General features: G+C 36.9%; 3 protein-coding genes across 3 annotated transcripts; all 3 read left to right on the top strand.

The window, feature by feature from the left end:
- Nucleotides 1-659: 659 nt before the first annotated feature.
- LOC106001383 (putative vomeronasal receptor-like protein 4) lies at nt 660-1,559 on the top strand. The gene is given in 1 exon segment (XM_013036479.1): nt 660-1,559. A coding segment is annotated over 1 exon segment (900 nt).
- A 7,046-nt stretch (nt 1,560-8,605) lies between these two features.
- Nucleotides 8,606-9,523, top strand: LOC106001382 (vomeronasal type-1 receptor 4-like). The gene has a single exon (XM_013036478.1). The coding sequence runs from the start codon at nt 8,606-8,608 to the stop codon at nt 9,521-9,523; it is 918 nt and encodes a 305-aa protein (XP_012891932.1).
- A 7,495-nt stretch (nt 9,524-17,018) lies between these two features.
- On the top strand, nt 17,019-17,909 carry LOC106001394 (putative vomeronasal receptor-like protein 4). The gene has a single exon (XM_013036488.1). It carries the CDS (start codon nt 17,019-17,021, stop codon nt 17,907-17,909), a length of 891 nt encoding a protein of 296 aa, XP_012891942.1.
- Nucleotides 17,910-23,986: the final 6,077 nt, after the last annotated feature.

Raw genomic sequence — 23,986 nt, 5'->3', positions numbered from 1 at the left:
TCAGCTTCAATGACCTCTAGCCCATGTAGAGGTTTAGGAATTCACGTTAAACAACATTCTTAGTCCTATTTTTAAGGAGGCCTTACCACTAAGTCTTCACATAGGGCTGACGGAAAGGGCATATGACTTCTCCAGGAAAGCTGCTTCATTTGATTAGACAAAATTTTCTAGAGCAATTACAATCCTTTGTGAGTAATTCTTTGAGGAATAAATATGTATAGCATGGTAAAACTAACCTGGGTGGAGCACCAACAAAACCCACGAGAGCCAGATAACTTATTTATTAGGCATTTATTTTACAAGAATGCTCAGGAACTGGATGAGGAATTCAGTGAATGATATTGCCTTTGTTTAGCTTTTGTCCATAAAGACATTTATTATATAAATTTTAGATATGAAGGCTATAAAGAAAGGTGTTTGGGAAAGGCAAGTAGTAGCAATCATATGAATTTATGCCCAAATTGACACAGCAAAGAAAGATGAAAGAAAGGAAAAAATGATATCATAGGCTGTTAGGAAAGAAGTGCTTACATTCATATATTTCAGAAACTCTTCTTTTCACTAAGCACAGAAAAATCAAGACACCTGAAATACATCCTTTCACTCATTTGTGGTTTTCAAAATGTGTTTCCCAGCGCTGAGCACGAAGTCCAGAGAGGATGTGGAGTAACATCATTCAGAGGATAATCTTCCTTTCTCTTACTGGACCTGGAATTGTGGGCAACATCCTTGTATGTGTGAGACATGTGTACAGTTTTTTCACAGGTCCTGACAAAAAACCCATAGACCTCATCCTTATCCACTTGACTTTTTCTAATGTCATCATTATTTGTAGCACAGGGATAAGAGAGATAGCCAATGTTTTTTATGTCAGAAATTTTCTAGGTGATGTGGGTTGTAAACTTGTGATTTATCTGGAAAGAGTGGCTTGAGGGCTTTCCATCTGCACCACCTGTTTGCTCAGCATGATCCAGGCCATCACCATCATCCCCAGGACCACCCAGTGGAGAAAGCTCAAACCTAAGACTGCATGGCAAGTTCTCCCCTATCTCCTTCTCTTTTGGATTTTAAATTCTCTGATAAGCTCCAACTTGCTCCACTATATCACAGCAGTCAATAATACGAATGGATCTGGGCTTGGAATGTATGTTGTGTATTGTCATATGCTACCCTCTATGCAAATAGTTAGATGGCTTTTCCTCTCCCTCATGGCTCTCCGGGATGTGATCTTTCAGAGTCTCATGGGCTGCAGTAGTGGGTACATGGCTTTCTATCTGTATAACCATCATAACAGAGTCCTTTATCTTCATAGCTCCAGGTTTGCAAACAATCCTAGCCCAGAAATCAGAGCTACTCTAAGTACCCTTATTCTTATGGCCTGTTTCCTTGTCTTTTATTGGGCAGATTTCATTTTTTCCTTCTATACAGGTTCCCTCATGACCTTTGACTCCATCATAATAAATATTAAAGTATTTCTAGTTCTTGCTTATGCTAGCCTCAGCCCCTTTGTTCTGGTCATCAGAGATATTCGTGTTGCCAAATACTGGTGTTCTTTCTGAGAAATACAGAAATTATATATCCATTCCTCCATAACCAAAAGTATAAAAACGAGCAATTGGTTTGACCTGCTCTTCTAATATTTCAGAACATTAACATTCATTTAGACACATTTTAATAGGTTTATTTACATTTTTAATAGATCTCATCCTAAGCAATCTAAAATGGATTCATTTGTTCCAAGAATTTAGCAGGAAAGATTCTTATCAGCCTCCCATTTCAATCATCCCTATCATTTAGCTCTATTTCTTGCTTTCATGGGGAAAAAATTAGAAATTAAGTCTGTTACCATAATTTCTTGTTGTTGTTGTTGCTGGTCCTGGAGGATGAACTCAGGCCCTGAGTATAATGCCTGAGCCTGTTTTGCCCAAGACTAGTGCTCTACCTACACTGGAACCACACTGCTACTTCTGGCTGCTTCTGAGTAGATAATTGGAGATAAGAGTCTCCCAGCCCTTCCTGCCCAGGCTGGCTTTGAACCATGATCCTCAGACCTCAGCCTCCTGAGTAGCTAGAATTACAGGTGTGAGCCACCAGCTCCCAGCTGTTGCCATATTTCCTGAGCTAAAGCTCTTCACCAAACAGAAACCCCCAACTATTTTCTACCTTTGTGAACCCTCAAATGGATTTCCTTGCTTACAGCTCACACAAGGTTTTGACTTGGGATGCATACTAAGTATATAGACTATGGCTCCAAAAGAACAATGACCTTAAGAACAAATTATGAAGAAGCTGTTCAGGTATTATTCCTTTTCTGAGTTCTACTTTTAGGACAAACTGATGCTGATCTGTAAGAGACTCTAACTCTCTACACAACAAGGGATTCACTTGGCACTTGCATGGCATTGGTGCTTCTGGAGTACTAAGGAAACTGACAAGAAAAAAATAGCGAACCAGTTACAAACCTAGTAAAAACCATGAAGTATAAGCATCAAATATATAGAATAGCACAAAGAGATATGTCTTCCTTTAACAGAAGCAATCTCAGGTTTCAGAAAGATGCTAACAAGTAGGCTCAACTTAATAACTACTGCTATATTAATGCCATGAGTTAACCAGTTGTAACTCTGGAGCACCAATCTTCCATTACTGATCACAGTCATTTCATGGACTACCAAGTACATCTGAGTTTCTACTTGAGTTACAATGGTTGAGGGATCCTGGTACACGCTGGGATTGTACTACATCTTCTCTTGACTAAATTTAGTCCTCAACATAGAAAAAAACCCAACATCAGTATGAAAATTTCTCAATAAATTCAAGACAAATATCTATATGACTAGCCCTATCATTTCAGTGAATATTCAAGCCATTTTACTGTGGAGGTATTTTCACACCCATGTATACCATGTCACAATTCACAATAACAGAACAATGGAACCTGTGTAGGTGTCCATTAGTAGATGAATGAATTAAGAAAGGGTAATATGTGTACACAATGGAATTTTACTTGCCTACAAAAAAGAAGAAAACTAGATGGAACTGGTGATAATCATATTTACTGAAATAAATGAGTCCATCCAAGATAGGTTACATATTTCTCTCATTTATTGGAGCTATGGAAGCAAATCTTAATGGAAGATCAAGCTCATGAAAGTAAAAGGGGTGACTATGGAGATGGAATTGGAAAAGAGAAAAGATGGAGGTGAATATAATCCTAGTACTTTATATGCAAGTAAGGAAATATAAGTAAATTCTTTCCATTGTACAATTAATATATACTAATAAAAATTAAAATTTATCCAAAGGATGTGTGTGTGTGTGTGTGTGTGTGTGTGTGTGTGTGTGAGTGTGGGTGGGTGGGTGGGTGTGTAGGCACACACACATAATACTTAAATGAAATTAAGTATCCTCAGGTTACAGTAACTCATAAACTGATAAATTCTCACTAGGAATTCTCATATGATTCGTGTTTATAAGACATTGTATAAATTAAAATATGACTCAATTTGTGAGAAGTTAGATATTAAACCTATAGAAATTTTGTAACATGTGTTTGTGGATTGTAAAGAGACAGATGAAGCATAAGGCAAGGTTTATGAAAATATTTGATGGGTATATTATCAAATTAGACTTTGAAAAAACATACGGAGAAATGTTGGTTGGAATAATTAGGGATCCAACTCAGCAAGGCTGAGATTCAAGGTAAATTAAATGGGTAAGTATCTAAGCAAGTAGATCGGTTATACTATTGTAAATTTTATAAAAACTTGAGTGAGATTCTTCAGATTTTAATATGTTTATTCAGAAGACATTTTAGACTACTTTTGATGGCCACGAAAATGCCAGAGAGCAGAAGTGGTGCTGTGGCTCAAGTGGTAGAGCTCTAGCCTTGAGTACAGAGATGCTCAGGAACAGAGCTCAGGCCCTGAGAACAGCAAAAGATAGGAGAACAGCAAAAGCCAGTTACTATATCTCCTTATATAACTGCTGTTATTTATATTAGTTTTACATTTATCTACTGTAACTGGCTTTTTCCCCCCCATATTGCAAATAGAACCAAGCAGAGAGGTCCTTAAACAAGTCAGTGGGAATCAATCCAAAGAATGTAATACTAGGACTGGGAAGGTGGTTCAGTGGTAGAGCCCTTGCCATGTATGCTTGAGGCCCTGGGTTCGAGTCCACAGCACTAATAAACAGAAAAAAAAGCCAGAAGTGGCACTGTGGCTCAAGCGGTAGAGTGCTAGCCTTGAGCTAAACAGCTGAGGGACAGCGCCCAGGCACAGAGTTCAGGCTCCACAACCAGACGACCCCCCCAAAAAAAAGAATGTAGTACTAAAAATGTAATTAAGAATGACATCAAAGAGTTAAATTAGGAGCCACACACCAGTGGCTCCCATCTGTGATCCTAACCACTTAGAAGGCTGCAATCTGAGGACCATTGTTGGAAGCCAGCCCAGTCCTAGCCTGTAAGACTCTTATCTCCAATTAACCAAACCTGCAAAGTGGAGTTGTGGTTGAAATAGTAGAGTGCTAGCCTTGAGAAAAGAAGGGGAAAAAAGGTTAGTGACAGCATCTCGACCCTGAGTTTGGACTGGCACAAGAAGGATGAGTTGAAGAAGAAACAATCATCTGGACTGGACTTCAGAAAATACTGAGTCACCATACCCCACCAAATACTTCACAGTAATAATTAGGATCCGGATATTATTGTCAGTTTATATGCCAAGCCTCTAAATCTACAAAAATGTATGTTTCTATCCTTTCCTCACTATCTGGGTACTTGTTTAAATGCTTACCTGTGCCCTTGGGGAATGGTAGGAAGATTTTTAAGTTTACAGAAAGAAAGGATCAAATATATTTTAAAACATAAAAAATGTCCCATGTTCTAGTAGAGCAAGTGTATCACAGACAATAAACAAGGACACAGGGAGTGAACAATTTACTTTTGAATGATGAGTGGGTCACCAAAGAAATAGGAGGTGAAAAATCAAGAAATGGCAAAGATCAAAGGAAAAGGAAAACAGTACCCTTGGGATACAGGAAAAGAATGAGTAAAAGGAAAAGTTTATAACTATGAATGCCTACATGGGAAATTAATCTCAAATAAATAGCCTAACAATGCATCTCCACATCCTTATATAAACATAATTAAGCCTTCAATTAGCCTCAGATAACTTCTGAGCCAATCAAAAGTAGTAATTGTGGAGGGAGAAGAAAAGCTGTACTTCAGGGATTGAGATTCTTCAGAGGCATCCTTCTGTCCAACAGGAGGACCTCTGTGACCTGAGTGAAGTCTCACTCAGCCCAGATCTCCACAAACCATGGAGGTATAAATAGGATCTGGAAAGATTCAGCTTGCCAGGACTACCCCAAAGCTTGTCTGCATCACAGCTACTTAGGTGAGTAGACTTGAAAATTTTGTTATCACATAGGCCCTGTAGTATTTCTCAGACACATTAATATTAAGCTGTCTTTAGAGAAGCCCTGGAGTTGCTAACAGAGTCTTGAACCTTCACTCATTATTTTACCCTTACAACGGCATGTCCCTAACACAAGCAACAAGGAAGACCATGTCTAAGAAAAACACTCTAGAAATATTTAGTTAATTCTCTTTTTTTTTGGTTCAGGATTAAATAGCAAGCTTCTACTCCAGGATGAGCTTTGTATAAAGTTGTGTGGATATCCACTTCAAAAAATCAGAAAGATATAAAAAATTTTGAAGGTTCTAATTTTTTAAGCCTCTAGTTTCACTTCTGAGTCAAAGTATTGATGAGTTTGTGGAGTGGGAAAAATATTTTTTCCAGACAGTTTCCTTGTCCCTGACCAGGCAACTGAAATTGAAATCCTGGTGATAGTTTAAAATAGCCAAGAACTCCACAAATCCTAAGGGATTAAAATATGATTTGAGGAGGGTACTAACCCAGAGCTTTTCTGCACTACAGCTACAAGAGATTTGACTTGCTTCTTTGATTCACTCACATATGCACGTTAATTCTGTGAGAGGCATGGATGTTTATCTTTCTTTAATTAAGCAATGAGTTAAGGAAATGGATCCCTGAGCCTTTAGATCTTTACTCTCTTGATAACTAAAGGAATGTACCTGGGTTCAAAGAAATACTGGATATCATTTAGAGCAGATATCATTTGACAAATGCATAAGATTTTTTTATTCTACTACTCAGGACCTTCTCTCATTAGGCACCTTAATGATAGGTCTTTGTACAAGGTCTCATGTTGGTTTCTTCTAGCAATTAGAAAAGAACCATTTAAGACTAAGATTTCTAGGAAAAAACCCCCTCATTTGTAGCTTCTATTTTTATTGACATGATAGCTGACTATTCATAATTAGATTTCACAACATTTCTTTGCCTAATGTTTAATATATTGCTATGTTTCCAATGGGATATCCTTTGTTCTTTCAAAATAATTCTGTAATTAGTATATTACATTTAATTTTGAAGATATTCTTTCTGCATCCATTCTTAAATATCTCTCAACACTTAGACATAACATTATATCACACAGTGTTGTCAACTAATGTGCTTATTTATTGTTGGCCTTATTCATTAAAATATAATTTCATATTATGGGTATTCTTTAGAGAATTCGTATTATGTTTCAGACAGGCTGCTTGTAAGTATAACTTGAGAAAACTCAGCTTAAATTTATCCTAGTTATGATGTTAGGGATACTGAGCTCATAGTTTAGTTGAAAAGATTGGGCCTAAGATGGATGCACTTATTGGCCTATGCTGTGCTTATTAGGTCTAGATGAGATATTATGCCCCTTGCTGAAATAACTTCCTGCATTATTTCAAAACCAATCTGTTACAATATACTTCTTGCTTCTTTCTTTTGGCATTCTTCATTTCATTCTGTCAGAATGAGAGGGGACTTACTCAGTGTCTCAGAAGTTGATTCTAAATATTATTTAGAGCCAGAGAGATTTGGGAACTTGAGGATGGGCTAGGAAAATAATGGAAATACCAACAATGTTTCAGTAAAAAGAATAAAAAAACAGCTTAGATGAGTCCATCAGGCAATTGAGGAATACTGACTGCGATCATTTGAAACAAACTCAATGTCTGAGTGTGTGTTTATTAATTTTGTGATCCAGTTTTGTTACACAAAATGACTAAGCAAAATTTTGAAGATCATAGCATAATTCACTATATGCTAGACATTTAGGATTGTGATTCTTAATGCCTAAATCCAGACATTAATTTCCCCATTTGTGAGAAGAGAAAATAATAATTGGATGGCAATAATTGATATTTGTAGAATCATTGAAATGTCTGGCATTGAGAACTTTAAAATTATTTAAATTCCCTATAGTACATCTAAGAACCTGTAACTTGAAAGTGCATAGAGTAGGCTACATTATTATCATCACACAAAAAATATTATTATAACACACTGATACTGTTCACTGGCAAACAAACTTAAAATCACAAAAACTCTACTTGTTGGATTTTGAGTTTTATTCAGCCACGTTGATAATGAAGGTAGGTGGGACAGATAAGGAATGGCACTAGTCAGGTGGTTTTACTAGTATGAAACTATGAACAAAACCAAACAGGTGGAGTGCTGTGCATTGGTGGATCATGCCAATAATCCTAACTACTCAGGAGGCTGAGAGCTGAAAATTGCAGTTCAAAGGCAGCCTGGAGTAATACTCTTACCTCCAGTTAACCAGTAAAAACTCAGAAGTTTGTCCAGGTCCTGGTGGCTCACGCCTGTAACCTGAGCTACACAGGAGACTAAGATTTGAGGATCATGGTAGAAAGCCAGCCCACTTAGGAAGTCTATGAGACTCTTATGTCCAATTAACCACAAAAAAAAAAAAAGGAAGTTGAGCTGTGGCTGGCTCAAAGTGAAAGTAGTAGGCCTATAACCTTGAGCACCCAGCTTAGGGACAGCATTCAGGCCCTGCATTCTAGCCCACAACCACCACCACCAACCAAAAATAGATGTGCTGCTCATGTGGTAGAGTGTTAGTCTTTAGTGAAAAAGCCAGGCCAGAGTGAATGAGTGATTATTCAAAAATATTTTTAATGCTCATTTCTTTTGTTGTTTTTGTTTCAATTTCATTTTATTGCAAGGGTTATGTACTGAGGGGTTATAGTTAAAAAGTAAGGTGATGAGTACATTTCTTGCCAAACATTGTTTCCTCCTCCCTCATGTTCTCCCACTTTCCTGCCTCTCCACTGCCCTCCCCCCACCAAGGGGTTCATTTCCAACGTAGTATTTTGTGAGTACTGCTATGTCATTGGTTCACTCTTTGTCTTTTGTCTCATCATTTTGTTTTTCCTCTTCCCTTTCCCAAATCAGATAAACATACATATAAGACCCATGGCACCAAAATAAAATACAGTGACAACAATGTGTTATTATTCCAAATGGCATTTTACAATAATAAAAGAAATGAAAAGGATTGCCACACAAAGGAGGATTTTGTGCTCAAAAACTCTGCGTCATTGTTATAAAATGAATGTCCCTATACTTGAGAAAATTGCTGAAAACAGGAGCTATTTTTGCAGATAATTACCACCATTACTGATGCTTTTTCTTCACAAGGGCATTTGGTGGATCCCAGTTTTTCTGACATGACACAAGAAAGTATTTCGAATCTTGTCAAGGGCACCATCTTCCTCTTTGTAACCACCCTTGGCATTGTAGGGAACATCATTGTTTTTGTGAATTTTGTATGTAGTCTTTGGAGAGGTGCTCAGAAGAAATCTGTACATCTTATTCTCATCCACTTGGCTTTTGCAAATACTATAATACTTCTTTCCAAAGGATTGCTAAGAGCAATAACAGCTTTTGGTTTAAGAAACTTCCTGGATGATATAGGCTGTAAGATAGTTGTTTATCTGGAGAGGGTGGCCCGGGACTTTTCCATCTGCACCAGCACTCTCCTCACTGTGGTCCAGGCCATCACCATCAGTCCCAGAGGCTCTGTGTGCTGGAGATTCAAGCCAAAGACTCCAAGGAAAATTCTTCCCGTGTTTCTCTTCTTTTGGATCCTTAGTTCCTCTAGTAGCATCAACTTGCTTCATTACATCACAAGTAGCAGGAAAAACATGTCAGAAGCTGCTAAAACTAACAATTATTGTTCTTTTCAACCAGAAAGTCAGGAAATAAAATGGATACTTCTTATTCTAATGGCCATACACAGTGTCATGTTTCAGGGTATCATGGGTGGGGCCAGTGGCTACATGCTATTTCTTCTCCACAAACATCACCAGCGTGTTCTCTACCTTCAGAGCTCTCACCTTCATAAAAGTCTTCCTGAAATGAGAGCTGCTCAGAGTGTTCTCCTTCTGATGTTCTGTTTTCTTTTCTTCTATTGGACAGATTACATTTTTTCTTTCTTTTCAAATTCTTTCTTACAGAATAATTCTATGATGTTAAATGTCCAAGAATTTTTGACCATCGGTTATGCATTTCTCAGTCCCTTTGTGCTGATTCACAGAGAGGGAAATCTGGATAGTTGCAAGCCTTGGAGGAGACAAAGGCATTAAGAAAATGTTTATTTCAATGACTTTATAGTAAGTTTTAAAGAGTTCTTATTTCTGTTTTGCTGGTTATCAATATCATTTTTTTCTAATCTGCTATTTTATTTTTTTTTGTTGGCCGCCGCCTCTTGTTATTTTTTGTCGTGCTTTGTTGGCGGGGTGATCGTAGAACAGCATGATGGGGTTGGGATTTTTTGTTCTAGTTTGCGTTGTTGGTTTTCATTCCTGTGTTTCTGGGTTTGGTTTTTTCGTTCGCCTTAAGTATGTAGTAGGCAGGCGGGAGTGGGTTTTTGACTTTTTTTGTAGTGTTGTTGTTTTTCTTTGCTTTGTTGCGGGACTGTGGTTTGTCCGTGTTTTTCGGCCCTATGGGTGGTTTTTTCCTAAACATAATTTAAATACTGGCTGACGTGGAGTTTTTTTTTTTTTTTCTCCCTTCTTACGTTTTTTTTTATTGTTTTTGTTTCTTGGTTTTTCATTATTAGTTAATATTTTGTTGTTAGGTAGTGACTTGTTTTGGCTGTTTTGTTGGCTCTTTGTTTGTATTTTTGCTTTGTGGTCATGATCCGGTTTCTAAGTTTTGATTCTTGCTTTGGTTCATTTTTTCGTATGCTCGTTTTGAATTGTAGCGCTGATGGAGTTTTTCGGTTTTGATCGTTCATGTGGTTCGTTTTTTCATAACTACAATTTAAATATTAGCAGAAGAGTTGTTTTTGGTTATGTTAGAATGTCGGTAGGCATTTATTTGTGTAATTATTGTCGTTGAATACGCTTTTGCAGTTTAATTGTGTTTACCCTGTGGAGACATTTTGTGTGGTGTTATTTGCATGCCTAGTTCTCTTTGGCTCAGTGTCAGATGTTTTTAATTGGTACCTAGATTCAGGACATTTTTTAGAAATGTTTGCCTAGTGGGTTTGCTTTGCTTTTGTATGTTTCCGTATTTTCCTTGGTTGTTCAGTGTGTGGCTTCCTGTTTTTGAGAAGTGCTTCATTAGTCATATTTTGGACCAGGTTCTGGTGTCTTTCTTGTCCTTGTTGTTTCTTAGTTATCTCCTCCTGTTCTTCTTTGCTGTCAGTGTTTTTCTTCTCTATGGGTTGTCTATTGATTTGCTTCTACATTTCTGTTCATGGGATATGCGGTTGTTCATTTTTCACTTGGAGACATTCTGTATGTGTGTAGTCCTAAGTTTTTTCATCTTATAGCTACGGTGAGTTTGGAGCTCACCCGGGTTGGAATGGCTCTGTTTTTGAATTGTATTCATTACCTGTGCTGTATGTGTTGTGGCTCTGTGTGTCCCTTTTTGTGTTGTTGGTTTGAGTGTATACTTGTTCTTCTCGTTTGGTCAGTAGTCTGGGGTTTCTTCGATCGCCTTTTGATCGCGCTCTCGTCTGATGCGTTCTTTCGACTTTTATGTCTTTACTCATTTGGTTACAGCCGGGTCGGGAGTGTGGCTCCCGTGGTAGCTTGACAGTAGAACAAACATTAGGCCCTGAATTTAAACACTAGTACTGATAAAATTAATAAGTTTACTTACTGATTAAGCTTAGAGTACAAAACCTTTGTGCTGACAGAGATGCCCTTGTTTGTATCCCATGCTATATTACATCTTATTGTCCCTAGAAACATTAGGTTTACACTGCTCTACTTAACAATGCATGCTTCCTTGGATTGGTTGTATGTACAGCTCTTCAGTTATTTATAATATTCCAAATGGGTAAAGAGCTTTCCTTCCTAATAGAAATATGGATTACTTGAATACATATGTACCATAATTTTCACACATATCTCTCAATGGAATTATAAACAATCTAGAAACATTTTTCTCAATTCTATTCTACATTGTTCTAATCATATCTTGCTCTGAAATCTACTGCAGAATTCTGATGGATCCACAGAACCTCTTGAACTGTCAACATTATTGGATGCAGTCTAGCAAAATACGCAGACCTAGCTAAAATCAAATCATCACACTTAATGCTATCGAGCTTACAAATTTAGTGAATTTAAAGGAAATATGTTTGATCAAAGAAAATTAGATGACCACATGGAAATGGATCTTATTTAGATATTAAAGGCCAATTGCAAAATTATTCTGAATTCTTCAAAAGTGAAAAGTCAGAATATTTTTAAAGAAAAAAGGAGGATCTTACAGACAGCAACACATCAAAGAAATATTTGAACAGAGCAGAGTGTTGGATTTTATTTTAAATAAACATAGGTAATTAATAAGAAGGAAATAATCAACGGTACTTGAGCAAATACTAGTAAGCAAGGGGATTATGGTAGAAGTTATAATGAAATATATTTAATAAAAAACAATTCTGTCTGGATAAATTTATAAAACTCTCAAAAAAACCTCTTCTTTAAGCTCTATAAGGATAGAATACAAAGAACTGCATCACTGACCTCTCTGAGTCTGCCCACTAGTCTCTGTGAGTGTACATTCTCCCTTTTCTTAATAAACTTTACTGGTTTTAATACAGTTTGCTATTACTTTATGTTTCATGTCTTTCTTGAAATCTTCTTGCATGGAAATGCAAGGACCCCTACTAATAATCCTATCATTTTTCTGATACTGTAGGGATCTCAAATTGTTTGATGTATGTGTATGTACATAAACATACATTTATATAACTTATACTGCATTCTATAAACCTATCAATCTCAAGTAGGAAAGCAAACTACGACACTGGAGATTTCAGATTGCTCATACATCACTGTGTGGTTGCATGTGAAAAGAAACCAGAAATTTGTAAACAAAACTGTCAGTTACTTTTAAACATTTCTCTGTGCCTTTCTGAGAGAGAGACAGAGAAAGACAAAGAGAAAAAATACATAATGCACTGTGTATAAAAATACAAAGGAACGATTTATATTGCACAATTTAATTTGACAATATATTCAATGATCAGTAAAAAGTTTGAAATCTTGCACCAAATAATTCTCCCAAAACCAGAATATATAAATATATAACATGACACATGGATGGATGGATAAATAGAACCTGTTATGACCACTCCATTTCATTACAAAGTCTTAAAAAAGCGATGGTTCAATTTGAAAAAGTCATTTATTTTCATTGTTGTTACAAGGGCACATGTAAGATGCATGAATATAGTCAAGAAAAAGAAAACAAATAAGTGGGCTATCATTGTGCTTGAAAAGTGCACATTTTACCCATCATTTTGAATTACTATTGAAACTGCTGTATACATTTCTTAAAATGATACATTTGTTTACTATCAGCACATTGCCTGTTTAATATCCACATATTGAAGCACTTTGATCTCTCTATTACATTAAACACAGGAAAGCTTCCTCACAATATGCTACCTTGAGTACCTTATTTCAGAGAGGATACAGACTTGGAATCCCAAAAATGTCTTAACTAAGAGAATGCTTACAAAATGTGTTGGAAACCTCTGAGAGGTATGGAGATTGCTACTTTCTAGATTAATGAATAAAAACCTGGAGTGGACACTCTTTCAGGAGTAGAATGAGGAAGAATGGGCTTAGTGACTTATAAAATAGTTGAGACTATTGGAAAATCATTGCTTGTGTGGTCACTCTTTTTTCCCTGCCGCCTAGAGCTCCCTGCAGGAAGCCCATGGCTGAGGCCAGGGCCATGCTGAGAAGGAACTACCTGGAGTAACAGCCTCTAGCTGCCACGAACCTGGTCAACATCCTTGTGTGCTCACTGTAACCCACAGGTAGTTGACAGAGGCTCACACATTGGTCTCAATGGCGTCAACCTCGGGAAAAACTCATCTGGACCCCTTATTCACAGCTAATGAAAGAGTCTGAGAAAGGACACCATGTGTCTGTTCACACATTGTCTACTGGTAGTACGGAGTTTCTACCCAGTGTTTCTGCTGCTTCTCTACACTGCAGGATGAAACTTCACGGGGACTATTCCTTGTTCCTGAGGCTCTTGTCCCAGGTAGTTAGGTCAGATCCAAGAATTTTTCCCCAAATATCTATATGTATCTTAAGATAATTTTTTAAAGCAAAGACTGACTTGCTTTCATATGAATTTCCAATGGATCCAGCACTTAAATCTTTAAGACGATCTTCTTCTAAGACCCAAGCAAGGAGGGCCATAGACTTTTCTTTCAGCTCTATTTTGTATTGTGTTTAAGTGTAGATAAACAAATCACCTATTTGGGGATGGAAAGGGGAATTACAAAAATGGTCAGGCAAAGGACAAAGGGTGAACCAATGCAACAGTGACCCTCACAAGACAATATGTTGGAAATGAACTTAACAATTGCGGGGGGGGGGGAATCTGGGGAGGGATAGCAGGAGAAAACAAGGGAGGGGGGTAACAATGTTCAACAAGAATTACACTCATTTCCTTACTTATGCAACTATAACCCCTCTGCACAGCACCTTTACAATAAAGAAAGAAAGAAAAGAGAAAGTTTCAAGCAAGTGGGAAAAAACAATGGAAAGGGGAAGGAATGAGCACTCCTATTTTTTGAGTCCTATTTACTGTTGAATAAATAAGGAATCACAATCCACATATAGCAAAGTCCTTGAAGTGTCCATGCACATACATAGAATTAGGTGATTCTTATCTTCTCTAGAAAAATGGATGGGATTTGCTCAGAAAATGGAGTGCCAAGTACTAACCATTCTGTATTAATTTCACATATTTACAGAAGGACTTGAGAAAGAAATGGAAGTGGCACTCTATCTTAATAGCTGGTTCCCACAGGTTGGAACTTAAGGAAGAATAAGACAGATTGGGAGAAGTGAGAGACTCTAATTACAGAAACCTTTTCTGTACTTCAATTTCTCATTTAAAAATATAATTTTATTGTTATTATTAGTGTACAGAGGAGGTTACCATTTCATGTTAGGTAATGAGTATATTCTTTTCTTGGACAATGTCATCCCTTCCTTCACTTTTCACTCCTATACCTGCTCTCAAGTTATACTTTCTCACTTTTGTATCTAGAATAACTAAATGATAATTAACCCTGCTACAACTTCTGAGGCAATCAATGTAGTAATTGTGGAGGGAGAACAAAAGTTGTACTTCAGGGACTGAAACTCTACAGAGTTTACTCCTCCCTGTCAGGGAGACAAGTGTGAAAACTGAAGTGTCAGTGCTAGTTTCTGAGAGCTCTAGAGACACTGAGGGTACAAATATGACTTGGGAAGCCTCCCTTGGCCAGAAGGACTAAGCTGGAGTTTGTCTTCACCACAGCTAACATGGTGAGTAGATTTAACAGCTCCTTATTTTACTACAAAATAGGTGCTACAAAAATATCCCTCAGAAACTTCTTTGCTTGAATCAGGAAGTTAATGACAAGACCTGAGGTGGCTCACATGAATTTTATCCTACTATTATTTAGCAATAGACAACCATTTTATTTTTATTTGAAGAAATGACCAGGTTTGGGCATGATCTTGCCTCAACTATTAGATGCTCGGTCCAATAGGGCTTTATTCACCTAGTTTATTGTAAAGTCTGTCTTTAAAACATTTTCTACTGGGTTTGCCAAGACAATGTAGGCAAGCAGAAATTATTCCTTCTGATATTCTTAATTTCCAGCAAAAAAACTCACCACCAAAACAAAAAGCAACCAAGTCTTTCAATATGTGTCTAAGAAGCTCGTTCCAAATATGATTCAGAACTTTGGAGTTTTGCGGAAAGGAAGAAAGAAAGAGCTGGAAAAATGGGAATCACTGGCAAACAAACAAGCATTAATTAAACAATTAAAGATTTAAGAAGTCCATTAAAATAGTAAGATATATTGATTGCAGGAGGTTTTAATGGATTAAAATCTCTGACTAAAAAATCAGTGATTATAATCTCTAAATTCTTAAAATTTAAGATTTGTTAGTGATTGTTGCTGTTTGCCTCTAAAACTTGTGGCATGTTTAATTATATGCTTGGTATTTAGGATGGATTATTTCTTCCTGTGATTCTCTTTTATTGGTGAAATTGCTTCAATTGTTAGGGAAATGATTGAAAGCAATAACTATAATCATAAAGCTAGCTGGTACTAAAGCTGAGTATAAACCTTTACTAAAATCATGCTGTGAGAGACAAATTAAGTTAAAGAAATCCTGTAGTATTTAGAAGGAAGGAGAAAGGAAAGGCTGACAGAAACACCTTCCAAATCATTCAAACATCCCATTCATGTTAATGCAAATAACTTCATTTATTTTATTTTGTAAAAACTATTAGTTGTTTTACATAATCTCTAGGTAGCAAATGAAATTAGAGCTCTTAGATGTGAAAGATTAAATCCTATACAGGCTTTAAGAGGAAAAGTCAATTTGATCTGATGAGGAACTTGCAATCTTAGTAGGAAAAGTGACACAGATGAAGTAGCCTGAAAAGTCAGTTTAGGTCATTCTTTCTTCTCAGGTCATGCAGTAACTGTAAAATGTCACCATTTGAATGCCACCCTATTTAAATACTACCATTTAAAACCAATAATGTCGCCAATTGACTTAACTACACATGGTCAACATTGGGTATTGATAGCCAAAACCAGCTCTCAACTTGTAACAGTACACAATGTCTAGGTAATCCCCTCCCCCTGATTTATCTTGATAAATATCAATAAAATGATTCAGGCTTCCCTCAGAGGTCCTGTTGGGTACAAAACGGGAATTTAAACCTCTCCTAATAACCCTCAGGCAGCAACTCACAGTTCCTCTAGGACATTCTGGCTGGAGCCAGTGGGCTTCTCTGTCATTTGATAACCAGAGACTCTATTGGATGATTCAGTTTTAAGTACTGTATCATAGCTGAAAAGGTTATACAGTTTCACCTAATATTGAGGACCCCATGTTCACTAAATATTCGTCAGCAGTAAAAGCCATCAAATCATTTGAAGTATTGAAACACAAAAGCATATTAAGAAATAGACATCAAAGTTAAAACTTTGAAGCAAAATTTAACCTCCGAATTGTTATACTCATCAAAAATCAAGGGAGAAATACTTAACAAGGGAGAAATACTTAACAAAAGACACTGTGGAAGTTATTGAAAAACATTGACAATGATGAAGCAACAGGATTTCAGGACTGTCTAGCAGGGTGGTGGGGAGGTAAGTGAAACATGAGTCCAGGTCTCTGGAAATGTTTGATGGGATTATGATAGGATGCGATTTTTTAAACTGGGGAGAAATTCTGTTTAAAAGACTTTAAGGTTCAATTCTGTCACTCTAACTTGGACATGATCCTGTGTAGTGTTTAAAGAAGTAGATAGGTTTTGCTATTAAGAGCTCAAAAAAAAAAACAACTCTACGTAGGAAGTTTAGATTGGTGAACACATTTGCCAAGAAGGCATTATAGACTATACTGAGAGATTCTCAGGGAATATCATGTAAAAAACAAAATAGAGATAAACCAGTACAGGGAACAGGACAGTTCTTTGTCCTGCAGAAGTATATTATATATGATTTGTTTTACAGATATGTATTATCCTTACCTCAAATATGGTGTTTGCTGGATTCAAGTTTCTGTGCCTATAAAGTCCAATATGTCTTTGAGATTTTTCAAGGGAACATTCTCCTTTTTTATATCTGGACTTGGCATTGCAGGGAACACCTTTATTCTTTTGTATTATATGCACATGTTTAAAGGTTCCAAGAAGAAATATGTACACATTGTATTCATCCACTTGGCTTTTACTAACATCATAATGCTTCTTTCAAAAGTGATACCAACGACACTAGCAGCCTTTGGCATGGAGAACTTCTTGGAGGATATAGGCTGTATGATTTTTGTTTACCTAGAGAGAGTGACTCGAGGTCTTTGCATTTGCACCAGCAGTCTCCTCACCCTGGTCCAGGCCATCATCATCAGCCCCAGAGGCTCTGTGTGGAGGGAGCTAAAGCTTCGATCTGTATGGCACATCCTTCTCCCATTGCTGTTCTTTTGGATTCTCAATTCCTTGATAAGCATGAACTTACTATTCCACATAAAAAATATCAGCAGTATGAACATATCACAACCTAGTGTAAGTGACACCTATTGCTATTTTGTACCAGATAACTTGATAATTAGATGGATTTTTCTTATCCTCATGGTCTTGAGGGATGCTGTGTTTCAGGGTATCATGGGTGTGGCCAGTGGCTACATGGTATTTCTTCTCCACAAGCACCACCAGCGTGTTCTCTACCTGCAGAATTCCAACTTTCTCTACAAAACTTCTCCTGAGATGAAAGCTGCTTACAGTGTTCTCCTTCTCATGCTTTGTTTTCTTTTCTTTTATTGGACAGAATGTATTCTTTCTCTATTTTCAAATGCCTTCTTAGAGAATAATTACATGCTGGAAAATATTCAAGAATATTTGAGGGTTGGTTATGCAATTCTTGGTCCCTTCTTGCTGACTCCCAAGGATAGAAATCTGACTGAATGTTGGCATTGAAAACACTTTGATAAAAGTTCCATTTCATTGATTTTATTGATTACATAGATGATAGTGTTTTGTTCTGTTCTGTTTGGTTTGGGGAACTAAAATAAGACCTGGCCCATCTGAGGCTAGACTTCTTACACCTGATCAATGGCCCAGCCACTTTTTCTTCTTATTTTTTAGGCAGAATTAGTTTGGGGAGGATTTATTCTCTAGATTTTTTATTGTAAGAAATAGATTTTCTTGTCATATTCGCTTATCAAGAGTCTGTGTGGTCACCTATCATAGTTCACTCTGTTTGAACTTGAGTGTCTCCTTGACTCTCAGACTATCACAGGTGCATCTCAGTGTGGATGATTGCATGACCGCTTGGGTGCTGAGTGTCAGCACAAAAGTCCATCAATCTACTGTGAAATTCTATCACACTGTTGAAAAATATCATCATTTTACCTCTGAATTTGTAACAACCCATGCAACATTATTTTTCTCCTTAAAATACAAAACTCTCAGGATCCCTTACCTTATGATGAGACATAATTAGGAGTGACAAGGCTTCACACATTTCTGCATCAAGTGAATGAGTTCAGACTGCAAATGAATAGTTCTGTTGTGTGAAATGGTAGAACAGTGGCTCCTGCGATCTGATCACTTGTTGAATAGAACATGTTATGCCAGTCCTTCCAGAACACTCATTGCTGTCACCTACAAAGTTGGATGTCTCAGGATCAACAATACAAGGAGAAGGATGTAGGCAAGAGATGGTGACTGGTGTCCTTCCACACAATGTCTTTGGGAGGTCCTGCTTTGATTCAAGGACATGCATGTTAGGTTCTTGTGACTTTAATAATCTATAACAACTAAGTGAACTTGTCCTGGTGGCCTTCTGAAGTAGCTTAATTACAGGTAAAGCACAATATTGTGTCAGTTCTGCAATCCTGTCTTACAGCCAAACACAATTTATTCACACATAATCCTGCAGATAGAAGATTGGCCTGATTTCCTTACAGTTGCCTTCAGTTTTTAGTTTAAGGATGATACCATTTGAAAAATTCACTTGTTCAACTATACCGAAAACATTTTGAACTCATAACATAGTTAGCCATTCAGTAAAAATGGGAATTAGTAATATCTTTTTTAATAAATTTAATTTTATTTCGTTATAGAGATGATGTAGTAAGAGATTACAGTTACATAAGTAAGGTGATGAGTACATTTCTTGAACATTGTTACCACTTCCCTCATTTTCTCCCTCTATCCCTTGACCCTGACTCCCCCCACGTCTGCACCACGTTATAAAGTGTTTTGTGAGCATCACTGTTGCATTGGTTTACCCTTTGTCCTTGCTTCACCATTTTGTTATTCCCTTCACTTTCCCAAATCAGATAAACATATATACAAGACACAGGGTACCAGAATTAAAAACAGTGACTACAGAGGGAAAAAAAAGAAAGAACTTCATACATTACATTAAAAACAACAATATCAACAACAACAAAAAACCTCTTGTTTCCACATCTTGGAGAGTCATTTTGATTAACATAATTTTATATGGTCATATGTACATAGCTATTGAGCTGTTGTGGTCCCCTGCTAGGACCATCCTAAACATATTCTAATTATTACAAATTAGGGGAACCATGGAACCTGTGTTCCTTTCAGTCTGGCTTACTTCATTTAATATGATTTTTTCCATTTCCTTACAAATGAGGTGATATCATTCTTTAGAATTCCATTGGATATATATATATATATATATATATATATATATATATATATATATATATATATATACCACATTTTCTTGGTCCATGCATCTACTACCATGCATCTGGGTTGGTTCCATATCTTAGCTATGGTAAATAATGCTGCAATGAACATAGTTGTGCTGGTAGCTTTACTGTGGCCTTGTTTGTGATCATTTGGGTAAATGCCCAGGAGTGGGATTGCTGGATTATAGGGGAGCCCTACATTTAGTCTTTGGAGGAATCTCCATAATGCTTCCCAGAGTGGTTGAACCAGTTTACACTCTCACTAACAGTATACCAGCATTCCCTTTAGGCCAAATCCAAGCCAGGATCTACTATTGTTTTCTTAATAATGGCCTTTCTAACTGTGATGAGGTGGAATGTGGGATGTGGTTTTGATTTGCATTTCTTTATGGCCACAGATGTTGAACATTTCTTCAAATATCTATAGGCTATTCTTTTTTTTTGGGGGGGGGCCTCCAGTCGTGGGCCTGAACTCTGGGCCTGGGCATTGTCCCTCAGCTCTTCAGCTCAAGGCTAACACTTTTGCTTATGTTGTGCTGAGGAATCGAACCCAGGACCTCATATATACTAGGCAATCACTCTACCACTGAGCCACCTTCCTAGTCCTATAGGCTATTCTTATTTCCTTTCCAAAGTGTTTCTGTTTAATTATTTAGCCCACTTCTTAATGGGGTGGTTGTTTCTTTGAGGATTTTTTATTGGAGGGATTTAATTTTTTGAGCTCTTATTAGATAATGTTAAATATATAAGATATATTTGATATAAGGCCCTTTTCTGTTGTATAGTTGATGAAGAGCTTCTCCTAATATGTGGGCTTTCTATTTATCCTGCTCACTATGTCCTTTGCCATAAAGAAGCTCTGCAGTTGAATGTGATCTGATTTATCCAGCCTTTCTTTGATTTGATGTGTTTCTGTATTTTTATTTAGGAAGTTTCAACCCATGCCAAGAAGCTCTAGTGTATCCTTTATCCCTTCCTGTAATATTTTCAGGGTATCTGCTCTTACCTTGAGGTATTTGATCCATTTGGAGTTGATTCTAGTTCAGTGTGATACATAAAGATCTATCTTCAGTTTTCTTTTCTTTCTTTCTTTCTTTCTTTCTTTCTTTCTTTCTTTCTTTCTTTCTTTCTTTCTTTCTTTCTTTCTTTCTTTCTTTCTTTCTTTTTGTTGGTCATGGGGCTTGAACTCTGGGCTTGGGCACTATCCCTGAGCTCTTCAGCAAAAGGTGAGCTCTCTACCACTTGAGCCACAGCACCACTTCCAGTTTTCTGGTGGTTAATTGGAGATAAGAGTCTCACAGACTTTTCTTCCCAGGCTGGCTTTGAACCTTGATCCTCAGATCTCAGCTTCCTCAATAGCTAGGATTACAGGCATGAGCCACCAGCGCCGGACTAACTTCAGTTTTCTAATGTGTTGTGCATCATTTGTTGAAGAGGCTGTCTTCCTTCCATCTGATCATTTTGGCTCCTTTATCAAAGATTATGTCTGGGTCTTCAATTCTATTCCATTGGTTGAAGCAGAGTCTTACAGCTACATTTGTCCAGTCTGGCCTCACCTGGTCATCCTCCTGCCTCTGTATCCTATACAACTAGGATTTAGTGTGGTGTGCCAGCAGGCCCAGCACCAGTGTGGTTTTGAAAACATAACCTACATATCCACTAAAACAGCCATTTTGCTAGTGCTTTTAAAAAATGTGTAGCTGTAGAAGGGTATATGAAAGAAAATTCAAACTGTGTTGATACATAATAGTATATAAGATTCCTTTATCATTAAAAGATAGTACTTATAAATAATACTTATAAAGATAGAACAAGATATCTAATTTCCTGTTTATTACATTATGAAACTCATCAGGAATATATAAATAGCAAAATAGTGGGTGTTTTTTTGGAAGAAATTAGAGTAATGCACCATAATCAAGAGATGTTAATTTCAGTCAAATTTCCTGATTTTTCATGCAGTCAAAGCATGTTAAATAAATGAAAATGAACGTTAAACAAATAGAAATGTGTCTAAAGATACTGTTGATTACTGCTTTTACACTGCTCAATGCTCAGGCTGTCTTTAGTGATCCACAAAGCATTTGGGATTGATTATTTTAGATGAAGCACTTTTGTTTTTTTTTTCAAAATAATGTATGTTACTATTAATGTGTTGTACAGAGAGACTACCATTTCATAAGTAAGGTGACAAGTACATTTCTCTTTTTGAACAATGTCACCCCTTCCTTTCGTTTCCTCCAGTTCCTCCCTCCTGTCCCTGCCAACAAGTTTCTTTTATGTTTTTCTTCTTCGGAATGAAACAAATACTTGTACAGAATGTATAGTTCTCATTATAATATATCAAGTCACCCTTTTGGGGGGGATAAGGGGTGCCATTTCTTGAGCTTGAACTCAAGTGCCTGGGTTCTGTCCTTGAGCCTTTATACTCAAGTCTAGTGCACTACCACTTGAGTCATAGCTTCTCTTTCACATAGCTTTCACTCCTAGAAATGAGAGTCTCACAGATATCCATGCCCAGGTTGGCTTCAAAATGCCATCCTTAGATCTCAGTCTCCCAAGTTGCTAGGATTACAGGTGTTAATCACTGGTACCCACCTCTCAAAAGTTAACCATGTTTATGAATACATGACTGGCTTTACTCATTTCACATATCCATAATAGAAAATATTGGCACTGATAGACAGACACTTACATTTCAGTATTAAATAGTAAAAATGATTTTATTACTTCTTTAATACTTATTTTACTAGATTTTCCTCCATTTTTAAACTTGAAAATGTTGGAATTGAGGCCAAGTCCTCATGTGCACCTTCCTCACACTCCAGCATTCAAATGCCCACCACCTCTTCACTCCGTTGTTAAGAATGCCTCATCTATATGTTTTTTTCTGGCTCTGTATCTGTTTGTGAGTTTTGTTTCTCTAGTAAGCAATGGTAAATACATCTTCTTCCTTGTTTGATTACATTATGCCCACACAAAAGTGATGTTACTAATGTTATCGTGTCATATTCTATGATGTTTAAGAGTTTATGGCTTGCTTGAAGGTGTGCCATATGGTAGTGTCACAGATTTCCTGTGACAGGCTATTCTTCATCTATGCCACAGGAAATAAGGTAAAATAAGAGGTTTCCAACTAGGTCCCTAATACCATTCCAAAAGGAAGGAACATAAATCCTTGAAGACAAATTAGAATTGATGTCAAAAGTTGAATCATAAAGAGTAGATGGTAACGCATTAAAGATAGAAAATCACCTGGAAGGTATAAGTAGAGGGATCATGACAAGTGGGCCAATTTTAAATAAGAATGCAGGTCTTCTATCCAAAAACATAAACAAAAAGAGTTGGAGGCATGGCTCAAAAGATAGGGTGCTTCCCTAGCAAATTTGAGGCCTTGAGTTCAAACAGCAGTAATGCAAAAAACATTAGATAGGTAGGAAGGTATGTAGGTAGGTAGATAGATAGATAGATAGACAGACAGACAGAAAAATAGCTGAAGGCATATAGAAAGAAGAGAGAGATGGAGAAATGAAAAAAGAAAGAAAGAAAGAAGAAAGAAAGAAAGGAAGGAAGGAAGGAAGGTAGGTAGGAAGGAAGGAAGGAAGAAATAGAGAGAAAGGAAGGAAAGAAGGAAGGAAGGAAGGAAGAAAGGAAGGAAAAGAGAAGAAGAAAAAAGAAAAGAAAAGAAGGAAGAGAGAAAAAAGAAAGAGAGAGACAGAAAAAACCCAGAGATTGGTTCTGTAATTTCAAAATGAAAGCCCACTGTTTTGCACAAGGGCTATAGGCATGGATTAGTAGTAAAGCATCTGCCTAGCAAACATGAGACCCCAAGTTCAAACCTTAAAATAGCCAAAACAAAAAATATTTTAAAACAAATCCTGGATATGAGGCAAAACTCCATTGGCTAACAAACACCCCTGCCATACACACCGCACTAAGCCCTCCTCTTAGTGATAGTTCACAGTAATGCAAAAGAAATAAATTGAAATTCTGGAAATGGAAACTTCAACAACTCTGGTAACAAGGAGTAAGAGTGTAGATTCCAATACTGTCAATGAAATTAACTTAATTGACATGTTTGGAATATTTTGTCAAACAGACCCACAATACACGTGCTTTTAAGCAGCTTATAGAATGTTATCAAAATAGACCAAATTTATGGGATAAAGCCAGTCATCACAGATACAAAAAAATCACATCCTATCATATTTTTCAGTTCTGGAATTTTATCTGAGAGTTTTAATTCTCCCTTCCCCACCCCGCCTTGTGGACTAGCCTCAGATAGCCATCCTTCTACATATGGCCTCCTTCTTTTTTTTTTTT

The sequence above is a fragment of the Dipodomys ordii genome, unplaced genomic scaffold, assembly GCF_000151885.1.
Source record: "Dipodomys ordii isolate 6190 unplaced genomic scaffold, Dord_2.0 Scaffold293, whole genome shotgun sequence".
NCBI lineage: Eukaryota > Metazoa > Chordata > Mammalia > Rodentia > Heteromyidae > Dipodomys > Dipodomys ordii.
Note: the sequence above shows the minus strand (reverse complement) of the source record. Positions and strands in the feature narration are given on the sequence as shown.

Excerpts from the sequence above, each read along its gene's own strand:
- LOC106001394 (XM_013036488.1), top strand. The coding sequence starts at position 17,019 with ATGTCTTTGAGATTTTTCAAGGGAACATTCTCCTTTTTTATATCTGGA.
- LOC106001382 (XM_013036478.1), top strand. The coding sequence starts at position 8,606 with ATGACACAAGAAAGTATTTCGAATCTTGTCAAGGGCACCATCTTCCTC.